Source organism: Siphateles boraxobius, unplaced genomic scaffold, assembly GCF_051911475.1.
Source record: "Siphateles boraxobius isolate OS27281-9 unplaced genomic scaffold, OSU_SipBor_1 86, whole genome shotgun sequence".
Taxonomy (NCBI): domain Eukaryota; kingdom Metazoa; phylum Chordata; class Actinopteri; order Cypriniformes; family Leuciscidae; genus Siphateles; species Siphateles boraxobius.
The window spans coordinates 2510001-2531487 of record NW_027509215.1 but is presented as its reverse complement, the minus strand read 5'-3'; the positions used below and the strand labels follow the sequence as shown (position 1 = coordinate 2531487).

Here is a 21487-nt window from a genome sequence, read left to right as displayed (position 1 = left end):
AATTCTTCAAATGACAGAGAAGGAATACATAGCCCAAACTTATCAGTAGATTATTCTCAGCCACGCAATCATGGGAAGCCGAGGGTTTTGTGCTTACGAAGTCAACAACTGGTTTTAAAAGTGATCCAATTATATATATATATAGTAGTGGCCAAAAGTGATGTCCAGTCTCGGACAATTTACATTTTCACCCTTTATTTAAATATTATTAAAAATGTGTTATAGATTTTGTAAGCATAGTCACTCTAAAAAAATAAAGGTTCCAAAAGGGGGCTCTCAGCAATGCCATAGAAGAACTATTTTTGGTTCCCCAAAGAATCTTTCAATTAATGGTTCTTAAAAGTACCATTTCTTTCTTAGTGTGAAGAACATTTCTGAAAATCTAAAGAACCTTTTTCCACTATAAAGATCCTTTTGTGGAATGGAAAGTTTCCATGGATGCTAAATGTTCTTAAAGGGGTCATTGGATGCAAAATTCACTTTTATATGGTGTTTGCATGTAATGTGCAATGTGTCTTTGCAGTGTGTGGACACAACCACCATGAAATGAAAAGAATCCATTCACTCAATAATCAAGCCGTTTGGATTTTCTGAACAACATGATGTCATATTGCTCATGCTCCGCCCACGACCACTGACGGACTGTCCCGTATTAGCATATCGTTGCTGTATGATGAAAACCGCGTATGTCCATTTTGCCGATTTTGAGATTTTCCGACGGATAGAATGTCCAGGTTCATTTCTGTATACAGTATGCTTCACATTATCTAAATGACCAATGAAAAGTTGTGAAATCATGTCATCTGATTTTCACGTATATCCATTTGATGTCAAAGCTGTCAATCACGCCGCGTATCTCCCACCGTGTGGCATCTCGCCGGTCTCGTGAAGTTTCATCTTAACAGATTCTCACTTTATCCAGAATCCAATGTCTCTGGAAGCTCAGCATTGGATAGCCAAATAACACTGTGAGGTAAATTATCTGCAAACGTTTGTTTTTGACAACTGTTCTCAAGTTTATTATATATTCACAAAAGTACGACAGGACTGTGCAAACAAAGTATCAGTCTAACATTGCAGTGTGAGTGTATTGATTCATTGTCCCATTGATTCATTACTGTAAAATATGCACGCATGTCCATTTAAACTCGATTTTGGTCAAATGTGGATTATATTATACACTGGCAAGAATATGGTTACATTTAAAGATGCCGTACCAAGTATTCAATGCTACGTTAAACTGCTTTTGAAATTACAGTGTTTTTTTCACTTCCTGAAAAGTAACCGTTTTGGACATACGTGAGTTTCATCGGGCAGCGACGATATTTCCACCCTTAGCCATTTGTATACTGTCCACCAAGGCAGGTTGCCATGGCAGCACTTTATGACACATGCCCCACAGAGGAGAGAGGTCAGCAGCAGTTGCTCATTATCATTTAAAGAGACATGCACCGAAACTGGCCGCTGTGAACAAAGCTGTTTTTGAGGAGGTAAAAATGTTTTTTTACACAACCATTGAGGAATTTTAACCAAAGTATGTTACAAACTTTACATGAAAACCCTAAAGAATCATACCAACTTGTGGAAAATGGGCATCCGATGACCCCTTTATGGAACCATCTATGCCAGGGGTGTCCAAACTCAGTCCTGGAGGGCCAGTTTCCTGCAGAGTTTAGCTCTAGCCAGACTCAACACACCTGCCTGGAAGTTTCTAACCTATAAGACCTTGATTATCTGGTGGTCCAGGTGTGTTTAATTGGGGTTGGAGCTAAACTCTGCAGGACAGTGGCCCTCCAGGACTGAGTTTGGACATCCCTGATCTATGCCAATAAATATTCTTCAGAGTGTTGTGTAGTTGTGCTTTGAGTCAATTGTTTTATAATGCAATGAAACATGCCAAATTGTGCGGACATAATTTTTGGCCAGGCTGTCAACAAAGAAATGATGAATACATGCAAAAAGAATAACCAACAAAATATTAATAACTGATTATATTTTAGTCAGTGTATGCTTATTCCTTTTCTTTTTTTTTGGTCAGTTGAAGTTTTTTCTTCCTTCATATTTAAAATATTTATAAAATATTTCCCTCATATTTTTATGGTTTCTCTACTGTATATATATATTTATATTCATTCAAATCACTTGTTCTCGTGACAACGAAATATATTTTTATTATAAATTAAAACCTATACTAACATTTATACATTAATTTCATACTAAATATAGTACAAATTTATTAACATATTTACTGACATATTGCTTAAGACTTTATTTGGAGTACTTCTTTATTGCACATTTCTTAATATTAAAGTGCCCCATTATGGATTTTTGAAAATGACCTTTCATGTAGTGTGTAACAGCTCTAAAAGAATGAAAAAATCCTGCAAAGTTTTAAATCTGAAAGTGCACCGTATATAAAGTTGTTGCCTTTCAAAAGTAAGAGTCAACTCTGAGTCAATGAAATGAATCGTTTTTCAAACGAGTCACAAGCCGTTTCGTTGTGACGTCAAGATGAAACATTAGCATATTGCCCACCCAATTATTGCGCGCGCAGAGACACTAGGGAAAACTTGAACCTCAATCCGGCAGTAGATTCCTGTTGATACTGGATAGCATCATATTGAGAAGACGCTGTGCTCTACAATGTGAAGGTAAAGCCAGTTTTTTATTTCACTGCCCAAGGATGAGCATATGAAGAATCAGTGGTTAAAATTCATCTTTACCATGATACCACAGCAGTATAATCCTTAACTTTAACTGTGTTCCCTTTAATTTACTTACGACTGCTTCTGAAATCTCAGAGTTCAGTGTAGGATTCGCAAACCGCTTGCTCTTGAAAGATGGTGTTCAAAATACTTGAGTTTTATGTTGTGTAGGTCTCCTGCTAACTGGTTAACTCACATTATTACTGTCTTACTGAAATACTTCTGCGTTCAGTTGTGGGCCACTATTAACGTTACTAAAACTGTGTCTATTAATGCAGATTGTCTGTCGTTCTCACTACTTTGAGTAAATATTAAGCATGTCGTAAGATTTGTTTTACCAATGTTTATGCCTATGTAACATCAGTCTTTTATGCTAGAGCTTGGCTAATGTATGTACTGTTATTGATAGTTTCCACATGTTCACCGCAATAAATTAGAAAAATACTCATGAAATAAACAAGTACAAGTAAAGCAATCTGTTTGATTGATGGACATGCACTAGTTAATGCTGATGGTGATGAATTACAGTTGAAACATCTCATAATGTACCTCAAACTGAGTAGCTAGTGTATCACTGAGTCCTGCTCAAGTCGTCCTTGCGATGGAGGTTCGGGTTGAATAACTAGTTCTTCCAGTGTTTCATCATCGGACTCGCGCTCAGATTAGGCTTGTTTGAGATGAGCAAAATCTGCGCAGAATCGATCACCAGTGATCAGCGCGAGATGCATGTTGGTTAGAAATGTGTCCGAATGCGGTCCGCCTTTCTCTGATGTCATGCTGACGTATGTCAAAAAACTCGCAACCGCAAGGCGCACGTGTCGGATTCTGCAGTCGCGCACTCCCCACCGACTGCGCCGATCAAAAGCACGAAGGGAAATGACTTGCTGACGACAAGGCTTAATGCTCACTGGTTTAAACAACTGTATTGTTCTCTTTTAAAATGTTTGATTTTAAAACTCTGGTATCATGTTTTATGTGTATACGTACTGAAATAACCACTCGTTACAACCGAGGTATGCAGCAAAGCATTTGTGAAGCCACAACACGCACAACCTTGAGGCGGATGGGCTACAACAGCAGAAGACCCCACCGGGTACCACTCATCTACACTACAAATAGGAAAAAGAGGCTTTTTTTTTTTTTTTTGCAAGAGCTCACCAAAAATGGACAGTTGAAGACTGGAAAAATGTTGCCTGGTCTGATGAGTCTTGATTTCTGTTAAGACATTCAGATGGTAGAGTCAGAATTTGGCGTAAACAGAATGAGAACATGGATCCATCATGCCTTGTTACCACTGTGCAGGCTGGTGGTGGTGGTGTAATGGTGTGGGGATGTTTTCTTGGCACACTTTAGGCCCTTTAGTGCCAATTGGGCATCGTTTAAATGCCACGGCCTACCTGAGCATTGTTTCTGACCATGTCCATCCCTTTACGGCCACCATGTACCCATCCTCTGACGGCTACTTTCAGCAGGATAATGCACCATGTCACAAAGCTCAGATAATTTCAAATTGGTTTCTTGAACATGACAATGAGTTCACTGTACTAAAATGGCCCCCACAGTCACCAGATCTCAACCCAATAGAGCATCTTTGGGATGTGGTGGAACGGGAGCTTCGTGCCCTGGATGTGCATCCCACAAATCTCCATCAACTGCAAGATGCTATCCTATCAATATGGGCCAACATTTCTAAAGAATGCTTTCAGCACCTTGTTGAATCAATGCCACGTAAAATTAAGGCAGTTCTGAAGGCGAAAGGGGGTCAAACACAGTATTAGTATGGTGTTCCTAATAATCCTTTAGGTGAGTGTATATTTTAGTTTGACCTCAGCACTACTTCCGGATAACTAAATTGCTTTAAAGCAGTAGTTCACTTAAAACTACTTCTCTCTGGCCTCCACCTGCTATAGCAGCCATGCCCCAAACTTACTGTAACAGTTAAAAGGATAGTTCACCCAAAAATAAAAACTCTGTTAGTAATTACTCACCCTTATGTAGTTTCAAACCTGTAAGACTTTCCTTCTTCGGAACACAAATGAAGATATTTTTAATGAAATCTGAGATATTTATGTCCCTCCATTGACAGTCTAAGCAACTACCACTTTGATGATTCAAAAAGTTCAATAAGAGATCGTAAAACGAATCCATATTAATTGAGCGGTTTAGTCCAAATTTTCCGAAGAGACACGATTGTTTTATATGATGAACAGATTAAATTTAGGATCTTATTCACATATAAACATTGATCAGCGAACATAAACATAAGTTCTAATGTGCGTGCTTGACGCATGAGAATGAACCTCATTGGTTCAACTATAATTGCAGGGTATATGTATGTTAAGTACATAAATATGTAAATGTATTTGTAGTATACTTAGCATAAATGTAATGTATTTCAAATACATTTTGGTATATTTATTTTTCACTAGGGATGATATTTGATTTTATCTAATCAGCAGAAATAGATTGTTGATAAATTCCTTTTTGTTCAGATACACACACACATGTTCTGTCCCTCTGCAGTTCCACAAGTTCACATGCAGCGCACACAAATGCACATGCACTCAATCACTGCTCTTTTTTATGCACACACATATACATAAACACATTAGATTTGCAAATGGAAGCAGCTCTGCTTGAATGAGTGGGTGCAGTGGAGAACCGAGAGGAAGGGAATGAGAGAAAGAGAGAGAAGATAACGAGAGATGTGATTTCCCTCTTCCTTAATGTGTCTTTTGTGTTTTTTAGCCTGTCTGTCTCTCTCAGGATACCCTCTTCTTTAGTTACCATGGTGACGGCATGGTTGGTGGGGGGTCTTCTGTCTGTCTACCTCCTTACCCCGCTTTCGCGCTCACTCGTTTCTCTGTTACCATGGCGATGGCTCTCCCCATCATGATACCTGTTCATTCTTTCTTTGCTGTCAGAATCTCTTTGTATTTTCTGCTTGATTCTGAGAGGATGTATCCATCCATCTGTGTGTTGCTATACTATTAATGGTTTGTCATTTGTGTGTCTCTTTGAATTAATTTGCTGATTCTCATAATTGCTGATTCTCCCTAAACACCATCACTGGAGACAGTCTGCCGAGGGTGGGCAGCAACCAGCACGCATATAAAGAGAGCATTTTTGGGGGTAATTTTCGCAGACGACAGTTGTTGCTATGGCGACAGAACTTTAGGATTTGGATGGAAGCGGTAGAGGGAAGAATGTGGGAGAATGGATGGAAACAGTGTAAGAGATAACTGGATGTATGGAGAGAGAGAGAGAGAGAGAGAGAGAGAGACAGAGAGAGAGAGAGAAGGGTGTGCTGGATTTTCGGGAGACGACCCTCTGCATGTTTTTCGGTGGTGCGCTGGCGAGCCGAATATGTCACACTGCAGATGCTCTCTTTGTCATTCGAATGTCCATTTGAATTTAAATTTGTAGGGGGAGGGGGAAAAGAATCTTGACTAGGATTGTGTCCCAAAAAAAACAAAATCTAGAAAGCTAGAATTAAAAAAATTCTAAACATTAGTAGTCATTCCCTGTACTGGATTAGCCGTCGTGGTGCTAGGGTGGTTGCCAGGGTGTTGCTATCTGGTTGCTAAGGTGTTCGGAGTGGTTTTTAGGATGCTATGGTTACTTGCTGGCCCAAGTCAAAGAAGCCTATTCCCAATTTGGGGTTTGTGAGTTGATAAGAAAACAAATTAAATCATAAATATATACATAAAAAAAAACATAATATATTTTAATTAAAACAATTAAAATAAAACACCTATTTATATTAATACTAATATTTTATTTGTTTACCTGCATGCCACATGACCATTAACCAACAGTAGAGCACCATGAACATGTGAATGTGTTTTGTATATATTAACTTAAAGTAAATATTTTAGCTCAAAGAGGTTCAGTTGATAAGAAAGGTCTATGATATTCTGTTCAATATGGTCTCCTTATTTATAATTATATGTGAGTTTTATTACTTTTAGTTTAATTGTCCACCAGGTAAAAATCATTAGTCTTTAATAAGTAAAAGCACAGTTCTCAGGTGAAATATGTAAGATTTTTTTTTAAATCTTAAAGTAGATTCTCTTAGCCCAGTTTATTGTTCATTGACTGCTATTAGTATGCCATTCATGGGTTAATCTCCCCTAAACGTTGAACCCCCCCTGGCACCATCAAAACATTAAGAGTGGTCCACTCATATGTCAATATCTTTCCAGCTTAAAGGGATAGTTTAGCCAAAAATGAAAATTCTGTCATCATTTACTCACCCTAATATCGTTTCAAACCCGTAAGACTTTCGTTCATCTTCAAAACACAAATTATGTACTTTTGATGAAATCTGAGAGTTTCCGTCCCTCCATTGTCAGCTACTCAACAACCACTTTGACGCCCTAAAAAAGTTCATAAAGAGATCCTAAAACTAATCTATATGAATTGAGTGATTTGTAGTCCAAATTTTCTGATGAGACTCGATCACTTCATATGATGAACAGATTGAATTTAGGCTTTTATTATTTACATATAAACATTGATCAGTGAACATAAACAGAAGCTCAACTGAACCTGCTTGACGTGCAAGAACAAACATCATTGGGAGTGATGAGAATGAACTTCATTGGTTTTCGCACATGAAGCGAACATGTTTGAGCTTTCGTTTACCACAACTGATGTGTGAGTTGATGAATGTTCATGTGTGAATAAAAGCCTAAATTCAATCTGTTCATCATAAAAAGCAATTATGTCTCTTCAGAAAATTTTGACTAAACCGCTGAAATTCTGTTTTACTATCTCTTTATGATTTTGAATTTTGGTACTTGCTTAGCTGTAAAGGGACAGAAAGCTCTCAGATTTCTTTAAAAAGATTTTCATTAGAATTCCCAAAGATGAAAGAAAGTCTTACAGATTTGGAAAGACATGAAGGTGAGTAATTAATGACAGAGTTTTTATTTTTGGGTGAACTATCCCTTTAACCGATACTGTGAGGGCATGGCTGCTATAGCAGGTGGAGGCCAGAGAGAGTTTAACAGGTAGGCTGCATCCAAAATCGCATACTCTCTTGAGTAGGTACTTATTTTGAATAAGTAATTACTTTGCGGCCGCTAAAAAGTATGTTCTAGTATTAGTAGTAATCTGGATGTACTACATCAGCCATTTTGTCATGTGAACTACCAGCGTCAGTTATATCACTTCACTGCCATTCAGAAATCCTCTCCCGTGGCCTCGTGGGATAGTAAAGTGTCTATCGTATGCACACTTCAGAATCTCACTAGAAGAAGTCACCCGGCTACTTTTTGTCTACTCTTTTCCTGTGAATTCAGACATACTACTTTTGTCACATTCAGTTTTTTGCCTACTATATAGTAGGGAAGTGTGTCATTTTGGATGCAGTCAGAGTGTCCTTGTAACATTTTCACCATCAAACCTTAAGGTGACACAGCAAAGATTGCCTTTTAACTTGATAAAATCGAGTTGTGTGAGGCAGAAAAAATGACGTAGAGAAGTAGAGTCTATATGAGAAATTACATGACAGAACAGTGCATAAATTATTCCCTTTCTGTGTTTTCGTTGCACCGAGGTGACTGATGCTAAAAGCAAACATTTTCTCAAATTTTTAATTAAAAGACCTAAACAGAAAAAAGAGGGGAGGAGAATGAGCTGAGAGGCATGGGTGAGATGGAAACTGATCAAGAGAAGGAAAGAAGAGAGACAGAGAGAGAGAGAGAGAGAGAGAGAGAGAGAGAGAGAGAGAGAGAGAGAGAGAGAGAGAGGGGAGGTAAAGGAAATGCTTCACATTCTTTCAGTGCCGAGAAAGACAAAGTGTGTGTGTGAGTGAGATGATCGAATGGAAAAAGGAAACGGACAGTTGGGATGAACTGGAAAATGAGAGGAGAGATAAATAAAGGAAGAAAGTTCACATACCAGAAAGAAAGATGCCTGTGGAAAATAGGAGCAGAGGAGAAAAAGAAATGAAAGTAAATATGATAGATGGGGTACCCTCATGTGCCCTGCACCCTGTGGAGATGACCTTTGACCTTTCTAACAGCCTGTTGACACAAAGAGGTCAGTATGTCGAGGCCCAGAAACTAAACAAACATCAAGCGTAGCGTCAGTTCTGGCAGATCAAGTTAGTCAAGGTCGCATCAGCTGACTCTCAGCTGATCCACGTCTACCTATAGGAATACGACGCCTATCACTGTATACATATTTAAAGGGTAACTAAACCCCTGGTCAAAGCCTGACTCCACCCACTGGCAATATTTGAAAAATGCTGGAAAAGTGGGCAGAGCCCAGCGAAGATAGAGGCGACGAACCGAGGGCGGGGCTGAGCGGGGGGGCGTGCACCTGAGACCCGCAGTGACAGCTGCTGTCAAACTAGCTAAAATGGAGTGACGCAAGTAGCTTTGCAACCTCTATGTTTGCAACAGAGCGGTCATTTGAAGTCGAGAACTTTTCTCCCCCACCTTCACCTGAAGTGGAGGAGGGTGAATTGTCTGTGGACACCAGCTCAAACTGCGGTCTTCACTCCCGCATCGCGATCGGCATCCGATTATTCTTATATTCAGTCATTTTGAGGTAATTTTTTCCAGGATTATTATTACTATTACGTTCATTATATTTTACTGCTATGTGAAAAAAATAATCAGCAAATCGCGCCGGCGCGTTTGTCGACACCAGAGGATTAACTTTAGCCTAATAAGAAGGAACATAAATTGTGATTAAAAATATATGCTCACTCACATCATGACGCCGCTGCGGTGGTGGAGTTCATGCAGGAAGGGCAGCGTTTGGCAGCGCGAGCTGTGTGGAGAATCCCATTTCCACCTCCATTGCGTTGGAGAAGCAATCCCACGTAAAATGCAGGTTGCACACTGGAGCGATAGGCGAGATTAACTACCTAGGCTACACGAAATAATCTAAATAACTATATAAATGCTATGCTAACTATATGCTAATATATATCTATCCGTTTTCAATACTCGTAATTCCAACTCCTGACTCGCTATAGTAGTTTTGACGGAACCAGATGGTTTTATACCAGGGGCTGCCAAGGGCGTGGTGAGTTCGCACCAAGGGCGTGATAGAGTGACGTCAGAGAGTATTCTACGTCAGAGAGTACCCCTACTGCAGGAGCTTTCCGTTTAACCTGAAGAGGGCAGCACTCAGACGTTTTTACACCATATATTTGAAAAGTAAAACACTTTATACCCAAATGTCAAAAAATGTAGTCGAATCAATGAACAGCATTTATGAAGCTCCATTCTTACAGATAAGTATCTAAAAAAAGTAGTTTTTGTGTTTAGTTACCCTTTAAGCTCCTTCAATATTATCAGCAGCTATCGCGTTTCTCAGGAGCTAATTAACCTCCTCCGTCCCCAGCTCCTCTTGTCCAGTCAGGATTTGGCATTCTGATTCCCCTTGAATCAGAATAAATTCTCGAATTATGTTGTACTTTAAAACCTTGAATTAATGATATCTGCACTACATTCATGTTGGTTCTGTTCTGTTTACCCCAAGGGAGTTCTTGCCCAGAACAGAACCATACTGCCAATCCAAACTGTATGCTAATTGTCAATCGTATTTGACGACAGAAATGCATTATGACGTTCACAGCACACTCTCTTACTTCTCTCTTGCTTCTCAGCGCTCATTATACTCCTCTCACTCGCTCTTCTGCACTGCAACAGCTCAAAGTGTAGTAACAGCATAATTTCATCATAATTTTAGTTTTTAAATGTCTGACTTCATTAGTGGTATGTACACACATATCTGAGGGGAGATGTTTCAGCAGCATTTCTCTGGGGTTAAATCTCTCTCTCATCCGCTCCTCTGAGCATCAGTTTACTTGAGATTCCTGGGACGGGAGGGATGTGTGAAATGAAATATTAACGAAATGAAGGGCATTTGGCGAATCTTTTACGCCGTCCTGTTTCTGTGCCACTGCTAATGTCGAGGGTCACCAGATCCCCCTGAGGCCCCGTAGTACACTGAGTGACATTTGAGTGTTTTTGCTGAATGTCCCGAAGCCTGTTACCCCTGTACACAACATGATGCTGTTTACAGAAGAAAATTTTGTGGTGTGTGTTTGTGTACTGGGGACGGTTGTTTTTGGTTGGATTTCAGTTTGTATTTTTCATGATTTGATATAGCGCAAAGAGCAATACCTTTATAATCAATATCACACTTAATCACACTAATTCTATTTTCTAATAACCTACTATTTAGGACGGATATATAAATTGGTACGCAGCAAGTCTCTTTCGTTCCTGAAGGAATCGTTGGAGCAAATGACTCATTCATAAATACAGTCACTTGTCGCCACCTACTGGCGAAACAAACCAGCAGAAATCTGCGAAATCTCCAAAGTACAAATGAATTAGACAAATATTTAAAGGGGAAGACAGAAAAATGTAGTCTGGGATTTAGGGTCTGTTCGTTATTTATTTAAGGGGCCACCGGAGGAGTTTTGAAATCTAGTCAAAAAAGACTTGACCCTCCCTTCGCCAGTAATACATTTTTCTATGACCCTCCAAAATGATTGTGAAAAGGGCATGACCCTCCCCTGGAAAAATGCATGACATCTTTGCGCTTTCAAAGATGTTCAGATAGCCATTGTTTTTTTTACAACCATGACAAACGACTAAACTCCTGCTTTCTCATCTTACTAATAAGGCTGTAACGATAGACCAAACCTACAATTGGGTTCGTATCATAATTTTTTATTTTAGATTTAGATTTTAGATTTTTAGATTTTCGGTGCTGATGAGAGAAATGCAGATTTCATACGGATTACATAAGCAGAGAGCAGTCTCTTTTTCGTTTTTAAATGTTCTGTTTAAAAGTAGACATCAAGCTTTCTATATATTTCTCAAGTCTGTGAGGCAAGTACATTATACGCTGAGTTTCGGTTCATTTATGAGACGAGAGTTCACGCGCCGGCGACTCCGTGTCATGAGAATCTATTTTCTACTATATTTACTTCTTATTTATTAAATCCAGGCAATTGGTTGATGAAACATTAATTAAAATTAAGATACAATTAATAAAAAACGAAATTTACTTTAAAGAAAGGCTTTGTGCTTTCTGAAGTCGCTTTCAGAGCGGTCATGTCCGTAACGGAGAACTGTCACGTCCGTAACATTCTTTTTTTCCTCATAAATGCGAACACGAAAAATAAAATAAAAAATAATATTTTATGTTCAGTGGAGGCCGACCCTTCTTCATCCGGTTATTAGCCTACTTTTGTTTTACGCAGTGTAGCCTAATTCGTAGAATTAATAAAAAATATTTTGCCACCTAAAAGTTAAAGATTTGTTGTGTCACGTCACATGTGTATTTCGCTCATATTAAATATAAAACGCATGCGTAGACTGATATTTTTCTAATGTCTTGACTTCTTCATTAAGGGATATGGATATAAACAGATTCAGTATTAAATGCATTTTCTGATAATTTATATTTCAAGTTTTGACTGCAAATGTCACATCCATAACGCTGGAATTGCCCAATTTTAAAGAATTTATTCTCAACTACTTTTTTTGGTGTAGGTCTGCATATTTTATGTTAACTTAAAATAATTCTAATAGTAATTTAAAAATGTAGTAGCCCTACATCTAACACATCACACTCCACTGTTATGGTGGCAATTTCAGTAGATTTACTCACTAACATTGTTGTGGAAACACAATAAGAATGGAAACTAAAATATGGTAGTATCGTAAAGCCCACATTCTATCAGCTGCAGTTCTGGCGCCTCAGTCCCAATACACTCAACGTACATTCATATCACATGTTAATGCCGCGATAGAGTTACACTCAAGGACACTGCACTTATTCGCAATCACAAAAGTTCATTATTTGCTCGTGCTTTAAACCTATGCCGGTTAACATTTCATTGGCGTTCTGTACATGATGCACTTTTTCTGAGTGCGTACTGAAGTGCGCGCGCACTGTCAGACAGCGCCAAACTGGATTTTTGTTGGGTCAGACCCATCTGATAGGGGGACCGAGACTGAGAGAGCTACATAAAGCTACATAGAAAAGAAAAGCCACTTTGAAATTTTGCTGTTTTCATGAATACAAAAGTTGGGTGACCCTACCCCTAGACTAAAAAAAGTTGAATGACCCTCCCCTCCACAAAGAATAAAAAGACATTACCCTCCCCTATTTTCCTCCGGTGGCCCTTTCCATAAATACAGAACGGTCCCTTAGAAGGAAAAACATATGAAAGTGAACGATGGAGATAGAGGAGGAGTAATCCAAATAAATGCTAAACAAGAAAAGGAAGGACGAGCAAAAGAGGAGCAATGTGAAAAAAATATGATATTTGAAGAGTGATGAAATCAGAAGGGGAGAAGGATTGAAAATAGGCTTACTGTGAAAAACAAAAATTGAAATTTCATCTGTTTGCTTCTCTCCTTTGTTCCACTTAAATTTCCCTCAGGAAATTGGGATAGAGAGAAATTGGAGACCTTTATTCACTTGTTTCCTAAAGAGATAAAAAAAAAAAAAAAGCATGAGACCAGGAAATGAAATATGCCTACACATGTAGGCTACAGGTACCCACCTACTGAGATAAAATGGAAACAATTTTTTTTAAATTAATTTTATTAAATTTTAATATATTGAGCAGTTTATGGTTTTAATAAATTTTAGTCAAATACTAGTGTTTATGATTATGAGGTGTTACTGTGTTACTGTAGTGTTACTATAGGCTATTACTGCCAAGGAAGACAGTAATACCACAGACAAATTAGCACAAATCCACACTTTTCTAAAATGCCATAATGATAGTTGTCACAGGACAAATAAACCATTTTTTTTATCATATTTTTTTTGTTGTAATAAATAAAATGTGAATATTAAATAACATATACATTCCTATATAAATAACATATTTTTTCACATTACTCTTTTACTCATCCTTCCCTTTCTTGTTTTTCATTTATTTGGATATAACCACTTTATTTGTTATATTGTGTTGTATTGTTGCAATTACATCTCAGGATACTGTCAATACCTGTACATGTATGATGGGAACATTCAGATTTTGTTAAAAATAATTGTCGATTAAATATGCATTTTAAACAAAGATTTAACTTTTAACAGTTTACAGATTATTTTCATCCTACATACAAATGCAAACACTTTATGATTTATTAGTATTTCGAGTTTATTTTTGTTGGTTGCAAGAGGGACACCACGTCATCGAGAATGTCAGTAACAGACAGTTGATGGACCCCATTGACTTCCATACAGTCTATGCTTCCATAGTAGGAAAAAAATACTATGGAAGTCAATGGGGTCCATGAACTGTCTGGTTACCGACATTCTTCAAAATATTTTCTTTTGTGTTCAGAAGAATAAAGAAATTCATACAGGTTTGAAACAACTTGGGAGTGAGTAAATGACAGAATTTTAATTTTGAAGTGAACTATTCCTTTAAATTAAGAGTGATGTAGGCTAAATGTTGTGGTACCTGATTCCGATCTAGACATATTAGTACTCACACACAAATGCTCATGGACATCACACTATACACACACCCACACAAAATACAGTTTTTATTTGTCTGTAAAATTAGAGCAAGACTTGCCCCGAGGAAAGATGTGGAGAGATGAATGTTCGGTCTGAGACCATTCGACTAAAAGTCATGTATTCTTGCTTACCTCTCTCGGCACATAATTAAAAGGCTGTTTCTGTGTGAGTGCTACAGGGTACATTATTGTCATTCTCTGTTTATCTCTCTCTCTCCATGACGTTTTGCATTTGGCTCTGCTGCTTTTGTAAATGCTTAAAACTTGGCAGCACCACTTCAGGGATATTTTTCTTATACTGTAGCATCTGGAAATACTTCAGAGTTTTCAAAGATACACACACACACACAGAGAGAGAGAGAGAGTGTGAGAGAGAGAGAGAGAGAGAGAGAGAGAGAGAGAGAGAGAGAGAGAGAGAGAGAGACGAATCAGTCTATGAATCAGAGATCAGATGTTGTTTCTTTGTTCTGAGGGCACTTTTGCATCACTAATGACTAGTTAACCCAGCGAAGCTGCTTTCAGGGTTCTGACACACAGGCCAGTATCATTAAGCGATGTCATAAGCAGCTGTGCCGCAAAGACATGACGTCATGTCTCCTGCAGTCCAATCACAATGCACAGACAGTTACAAAGAGGGAAGGCTGGCTTTATGACAGAAACTCAACGTCCAGAGACCTTGACTTTCCGTATGACTTTTTTCCACCAAAGTCAACTGAATAAAAAAAAAAAGAGCAGCCACTACATTCTTCATTACCCAGACAGCAACATAATGTCTGCCCAGATCCGGCCCAGATGTGGTACACACACATACCAGATGTGGGCTGGATCTGGGCCGACATTATGTCTTGGTATTTGTCCTATTGTGTTCCACAGAAAAAAGTCAGTCGGGTTTGGAGCAACATCAGGATGAACAAATGATGACAGAATATCCATTTTGGTGTGTCCTTTTCCTTTATGTGTGATGAAGAGTTTTGTTTTACGGCTGTAAATGTAATCCTCTGGAGGTGCACCCTTTCTTTTCCCACCTCCCTTTATTAACGAGGTTTGCCTTAATTAGCAAATTGGACTGTTACCAATAATCCTCGAGGAGTGGCGTGCGCCTGAGGAGACAAAGAGGCAGGAAGAGAGAGAGAGTGACGGAATTTTTCAGAATGATCTCTTTGCGATGATGTAATGGTGAAAATTTTGGGGATGTGCTCATAAGTGTCTGTGTAGCATGTTTTTAAGAAAAATTTAATCAATCTGCACTTTGAAATATTGCTAAAAGACATTCATTAACGCAATTTTATCAGAGTCAAAAAATGTATCAAGGTTTGGGGCAAAAATGTCCCTGATATTTAAAATGCATGGGGAAATGCTCTTGTGATGAACTCCTCAAATTGTTTTAATCTGCCATGTATCATTTTAATGTACACTACTTTTCAAAAGTTTGGGGTCAGTAAGTTTGTTTTTTGTTGCAAGAAAGATTCTTTTTGTTTAAAAGAGACAGCAAATATGTCTATTTTAAATAAATGCTGTTCTTTTGAATTTCTATTCACCAAAGAATCCTGAAAAAAATGTATCAAGGTTTCCACAAAAATATTAAGCCAAACAACTGTTGATAATAAATGTTTCTTGAGCACCAAATCATCATATTAGAATGATTTCTGAAGGATCATGTGATGTGACACTGAAGTAATTCATCTTTACCATCACTGCAATAAATTACATTTGAAAATATATTACAATAGAAAACAGAAATTAAAAAAAAAATATTTCACAATATTGCTGTTTTGAAAAGTAGTGCATTTTTGCCTAATGTTTATGTACGCCAAATGCAAAGTTGTAAATGTCTAGGTTTGTCTGGTTTAGTATGGGTTATTCAACTATGTATTCCAAAAATATATATATACAGTGCAACATATTTTTTGTTTAAACTTTCTGACGGTGCAATATATGTTCAGTAAATTAGAACCTAATTTCTGTGTTTCTCTTTGTCTGTCAGTGTTCAGCGGCCCGCGGTTTTCTCAGGAGCCGGCAGATCAGTCAGTGGTGGTCGGGGAGAGAGTGGTTCTGTCCTGCGTGGTGTTTAACTACACCGGCATTGTACAGTGGACAAAAGACGGGCTCGCTCTTGGCATTGGAGAAGATCTGAGGGGTGAGAACACACACACACACACACCAGATCACTCTAACCAAAGGCGTCATGCACCTTTTTTTGAGGGGGAATGAGTAGCAGTATGAGCTCTAGGTGAGATAAGATAAGGGAAAAATTTACTTTTATTGTAAGACGGGTTAGTTTAGTCATACAGTTTTGGTTGAGCAACGGGAAATGGGTTTAAATTAATAAACCAAGCTATCTGACAGCTATTGATCGCTATTCATTTTAGTTGTATGTAAAAGAGGTTCCACAAAAAAAAGGTCATACTAGTTTGGAGCGACACAAGGGTGGGTACGATGACTAGATTTTCAATATAAAGGAAATGACTGATCAAATTTAGACATGTCAATGCCAATGGCAGCTCGTGGATTTTGAAATTGAAGAGGCACACTAATTGTATAGCAGTGTTTTTACTGCTTTAAGAATTTTGGGGTCACTTTTAAACATAAAATGTAAAAAAAAGAAAATGACACACGACAAAAATACATCCTTCTGTCCTTTTAAATGTCCGTGTTAAAAGAGCATGTTTGGCCGTTTAGTGAAGCTGATACCTATATGTCCAACTTCTGTGTGGGGTCTTGCTTAATTTTTAATTTGTAGCTGCTGCACTCAAATGGTACCTTGGTAAATTTGTTGAAGATCAGATAATCAATGTATCTACCATCCATTATTAAGGTAGTTGCTAGATTATCAGTGGGAGCGGTTCAAACTTGTATCACATCATTTACATCTCTGCGATGATTGATTGGTGAAAGTCAAATACTCAATGGTGAATGGCTAATTTTTTTACCAACAAAAGTCTCTGGCTATGGATTTGCCTCCCCCTCCCCTTCTCTATCCCCTCAGACTCGCCTTAGCACAGTTTCCCGATAGATTCGGGGAAGAGCAGCGGTTGTTCCGACTTCAGTGATATTTAATGGTGTTACAATGATGAAATTACAAACAAGAATAAATTCACATTCTCAGACATGAGATAAATAACTAAGAATTTTATTAACATTAAATCGTCCTTCTCCCATTTTCCACCTCATCATTTCGGGTAGGCTGTGCCTCCCCTGACAAGCTGCCACATTTCGACTGCAGTGTTTTAGACAAACACCCTTTTTACCTATATGAATTGTGCAACCCTAATCTTCAAAGATACAATGTTTTTTTATTTTTGGAAATTGCACTTAAAATCCACTTGACACCGTCAAGGCATGTACCCCGCTCTCAGTTTGAATGGACATGCTTCAGTTCTGACACCAACCCCTGTGCATACAACATACATGCAACATACAGGACCGCACAAGTAGCCTATTGCATAAAAGCAAGAGACATATTTTTTTCTTTTATTGTCCAGACATTGCCATTTTGTTTCTTTGTCCTCTGTCTCGCCTTGCTCTCTTTCCCTTTTTTTGGACATGTTGATCTTTTGTCCGCGCTTTAATCACAGACACATACACATATAGATGTGCAAACACGCGCACAGGTTAAGTGTCTGCTTGCTGATTGGATGAGCTAAAGGATGATGTAATCGTTGCCAATACTTTTGTCCTCCTGGTATCCAGATCGATGATGTCATAATGTGTGTGCCAGAGAGAGTGTGCTGTTAGAATGCCAATGTGTTGGAGTGCTGCCCTCTGGTGACAAACACATGTTCTACAAGCCAACATATAATCACACTGATTGGCTAAACTGGCTGTATAATATTTGTTTTAAAATTCAAAGATCGCTGAAGCTTTTAATGCATTTACAAAGAATATGTATATTCGTTTGAGATGAATGATTATTATGGGGGGAAATACATGAAATAGGGACATTCATGCTTTCAAGACAAAATAAATATACCCTATATTGGACTATATATACAACTATGCTGGGACATTTGCAGCACAGTCTTATCTGCATATAAAACTATCAATGCATAAAACAAATATATGGCAGTTTATTGTGTTAAAGTGTAACGGTGTGTGTTTCAGCATGGCCGCGGTACCGTGTTTTACGTATCATGGATGTTGGGCAGTATAATCTGGAGATCACGTCAGCAGACCTGACCGATGACTCGCTGTACGAGTGTCAGGCCACTGAAGCCGCTCTGAGGTCCAGAAGAGCTAAACTCACTGTTCTGAGTGAGTACACACAGAATATGTTCAGAATAGCATACTACCATTTTTAGCTTTTTTTTTTACAATGTATAATATGAGATGTATGCACCTTTTTTTGCTTAAAAATTCCTGTGCATTTCAGTATACACCAGCACATGTGCCAACATTGTAATACTGTTTACTGTTTAAATTTTTCATTGTTACATATATGTAACTTTTCATTTTAAAAAAGTATGCAGTATACAGAATGCACAGTGCTTTATACTCTAGTATTTCAGTCCGAGCCACCGATACAGGAAGTTTCTTTCGAAAGACTACATTCTGTTTTCTTTATTTAGCTTTTGTAGAGACACTAATAGCAGCTCAAGAGATGCTGCTCTACTGACTCGGAGCAATTTAATTATCTACATTCTCTCTCTCTCTCTGTCTCTTTTTATTCATGTGAAGCTTTTCTGCCATGATATACAATAGGTGTACATTGCCATTACACTGACATTATTGAAGAATCAAATCACTTTAGTTACATTACTACAAACACAAGTGAAACAATGCAGTAATAAACGTTCCACACAATCACCACCAGTCAAAAGTTTGGGCTCGGTAAGCTTTTTAAAATGTTTTTGAAGGAAGATTATTTTGAAGTTTATTAATAAAATGTTAAATAAAATAATATGCGAAATATACACATTTAAAATATTATAATATTTTAGGATTCTTTGATGAATAGAAAGTTCAAAAGAACAGCATTTATTTACATTATAATATCACTTTTGTTTAATTTAATGCAATCTTTCTGAATTAAAGTATATATTAAATACAGTGTATGTGTATGGCATACACATACACATAGATGGCAGTGTATAAAACACAATATTCACAGAGAACAAAATATATTTTATCCAATTGGAATATTATATACATCAGTATTTATAAATGTTATCTGTGTGCACAGTGTGTCACTTTCAGTGTATTATCTGTTTGTCTGTGTAGTCCCGCCTGAAGGTCCTGTTATCGCGGGCTCTCCAGAGATCCTGCTGACGGCAGGAAGCTCATATAACCTCACCTGTGTGTCTCGAGGAGCAAAGCCACTGTCAACGATAGAATGGCACAAAGATGGGATCATAGTGGAGGGAGCCCATACCAGCACTGTGAGTGAAGACACAAACAAAAATGGCACGATGATCAGATGCATATGAGAACATACAGTCATCTATCTATCTATCTATCTATCTATCTATCTATCTATCTATCTATCTATCTATCTATCTATCTATCTATCTATCTATCTAATCTATCTATTTATCTGTCTGTCTGTCTGTCTATCATCAGGAGGTGTTACCTGACAGGAAGAGGGTGACCACAAAGAGTTTTCTGGAGATCCAACCAGTGGACGCAGACACAGGACGAAATTTCACCTGTGTGGCCTCAAACCTTGCCGCCCCTCTGGGAAAGAGAGCTACTATCACTCTCAATGTCCACCGTAAGTGTTTGTGCTTGCAAATATCTATTTTTCTGTATAGCATATTGTATATACACAAAAAGAACCCTGATGACCTCTCACTCTCTCTCCAGATCCTCCTACAGTCATTCTGTCAATAGAACCTCGATCGGTTCTAGAAGGAGAGCGAGTTACATTTTCCTGCCAGGCCACTGCCAACCCTCCCATTATGGGCTATAGGTTAGTGTGTGTATACTGATCTCAGTGATGTGCTCTACTTGTTTTATAATTGTGATGGAGTCAAGGCCTAAAATTGACACTCGCCAAGCACCAAATGTGAAAATCTGTATTGGTGACTATACAAAGCGTATATATTTTTATGACATCTGGCAATGCAATGTTGTGAGAAGATGAACGTGAAACAAACGTGAACGACACTCTGGACAGTTGAAATATTCAAGCGTAAGTAGATGTGAAAGGAAACTCCGTTCGTAACTCTCAGTGTGGGAAGTTTTCTGTGCGCATATACTGACTTTCACGTCTTCTTGCGCTTGAAAATGCGCTTATTGCCGAGTATCCTCGTAAACGTAGTCAGTTATGTCTTAAGTAAACATAAACAGTGGAGAAAGAAAATGCATGTTAATCAGTATATTGGATCCGTGTAGATCTTAAAGTGACAGCAGGCTCATATATAAACTATATATAATAATTAATTTATTTCAAATAATTCAAATGTTTTAATTTTAGTTTTAGTTAACTAATAACCCTGGTGTGTGGTAGGTGGGCTAAAGGGGGCGTGATTTTGGACGGAGCAAGAGAAAGTGTGTTTGAGACGACAGCAGATCACTCGTTCTTCACTGAGCCTGTGTCCTGCCTGGTCTTTAATGCAGTGGGCAGCACTAACGTCAGTATACTGGTGGATGTTCACTGTGAGTATCTATCTACCACATGTCTATTTATGGGTTTATTTTAGACTGTACGTGTTTGCCACTGCTTAGCAGTGTAAACTGTGCAAATTATGTTTTTATTTCAGTAAATTTAAATATGATTTAAAACAAAACATTAAAGGCACTAAGTTTGAAATTTTTCAGTGTGCTCTGATTTGGCATATCCATATAGAAAACACCATTTTCATATCCAGTCATTGGGAAATGTGTTTCTTAAAAAGCAGATTGAACTTATTCTGATGCCATTGTGCATAATTTCAATTAGGGGTATTATGTTTAAGGAAATTTTAGCAACTTTTATTTCTTGTTTTTGTTTTTTAGTTCAAGTTAGATTTTTTGTTTTAGTGGTCCAAACATATATCATTATTGTAACGTCATGCTTTTTTTAATCATCTTCTTAATTGTTGTAGTTAATAACAGTTTCTCTCTTGTAGTTGGTCCAATTTTGGTGGTGGAGCCGAGGCCTGTAACAGTGGACGCTGACTCTGATGTCTCACTCAACTGTAAATGGTCAGGAAATCCTCCACTCACCCTCACATGGACCAAGAAGGGCTCCAGTATGGTTAGTGCACACAGGGTCCTACAGGGTGCACTCACCTTTTAATTTTTTTGGCTAATACACTGTCTGTACCATAAGCCATCACTTGT

At 38.0% G+C, this 21487-nt stretch overlaps 1 protein-coding gene across 4 annotated transcripts in view; it reads left to right on the top strand.

Annotated features, from left to right (window-relative positions):
• The window catches only part of kirrel1b (kirre like nephrin family adhesion molecule 1b), a 54489-nt gene that overhangs the window by 21765 nt on the left and 11237 nt on the right, over window positions 1–21487 (top strand). For all 4 annotated transcript variants that reach the window (XM_077222379.1, XM_077222383.1, XM_077222382.1 and 1 more), the window contains exons 2-8: window positions 16212–16364; window positions 18329–18478; window positions 19445–19602; window positions 19784–19934; window positions 20027–20132; window positions 20673–20821; window positions 21274–21401. In XM_077222379.1, coding sequence (XP_077078494.1) covers window positions 16212–16364; window positions 18329–18478; window positions 19445–19602; window positions 19784–19934; window positions 20027–20132; window positions 20673–20821; window positions 21274–21401 — 995 coding nt within the window. The remainder of the gene's footprint in view (window positions 1–16211; window positions 16365–18328; window positions 18479–19444; window positions 19603–19783; window positions 19935–20026; window positions 20133–20672; window positions 20822–21273; window positions 21402–21487) is intronic.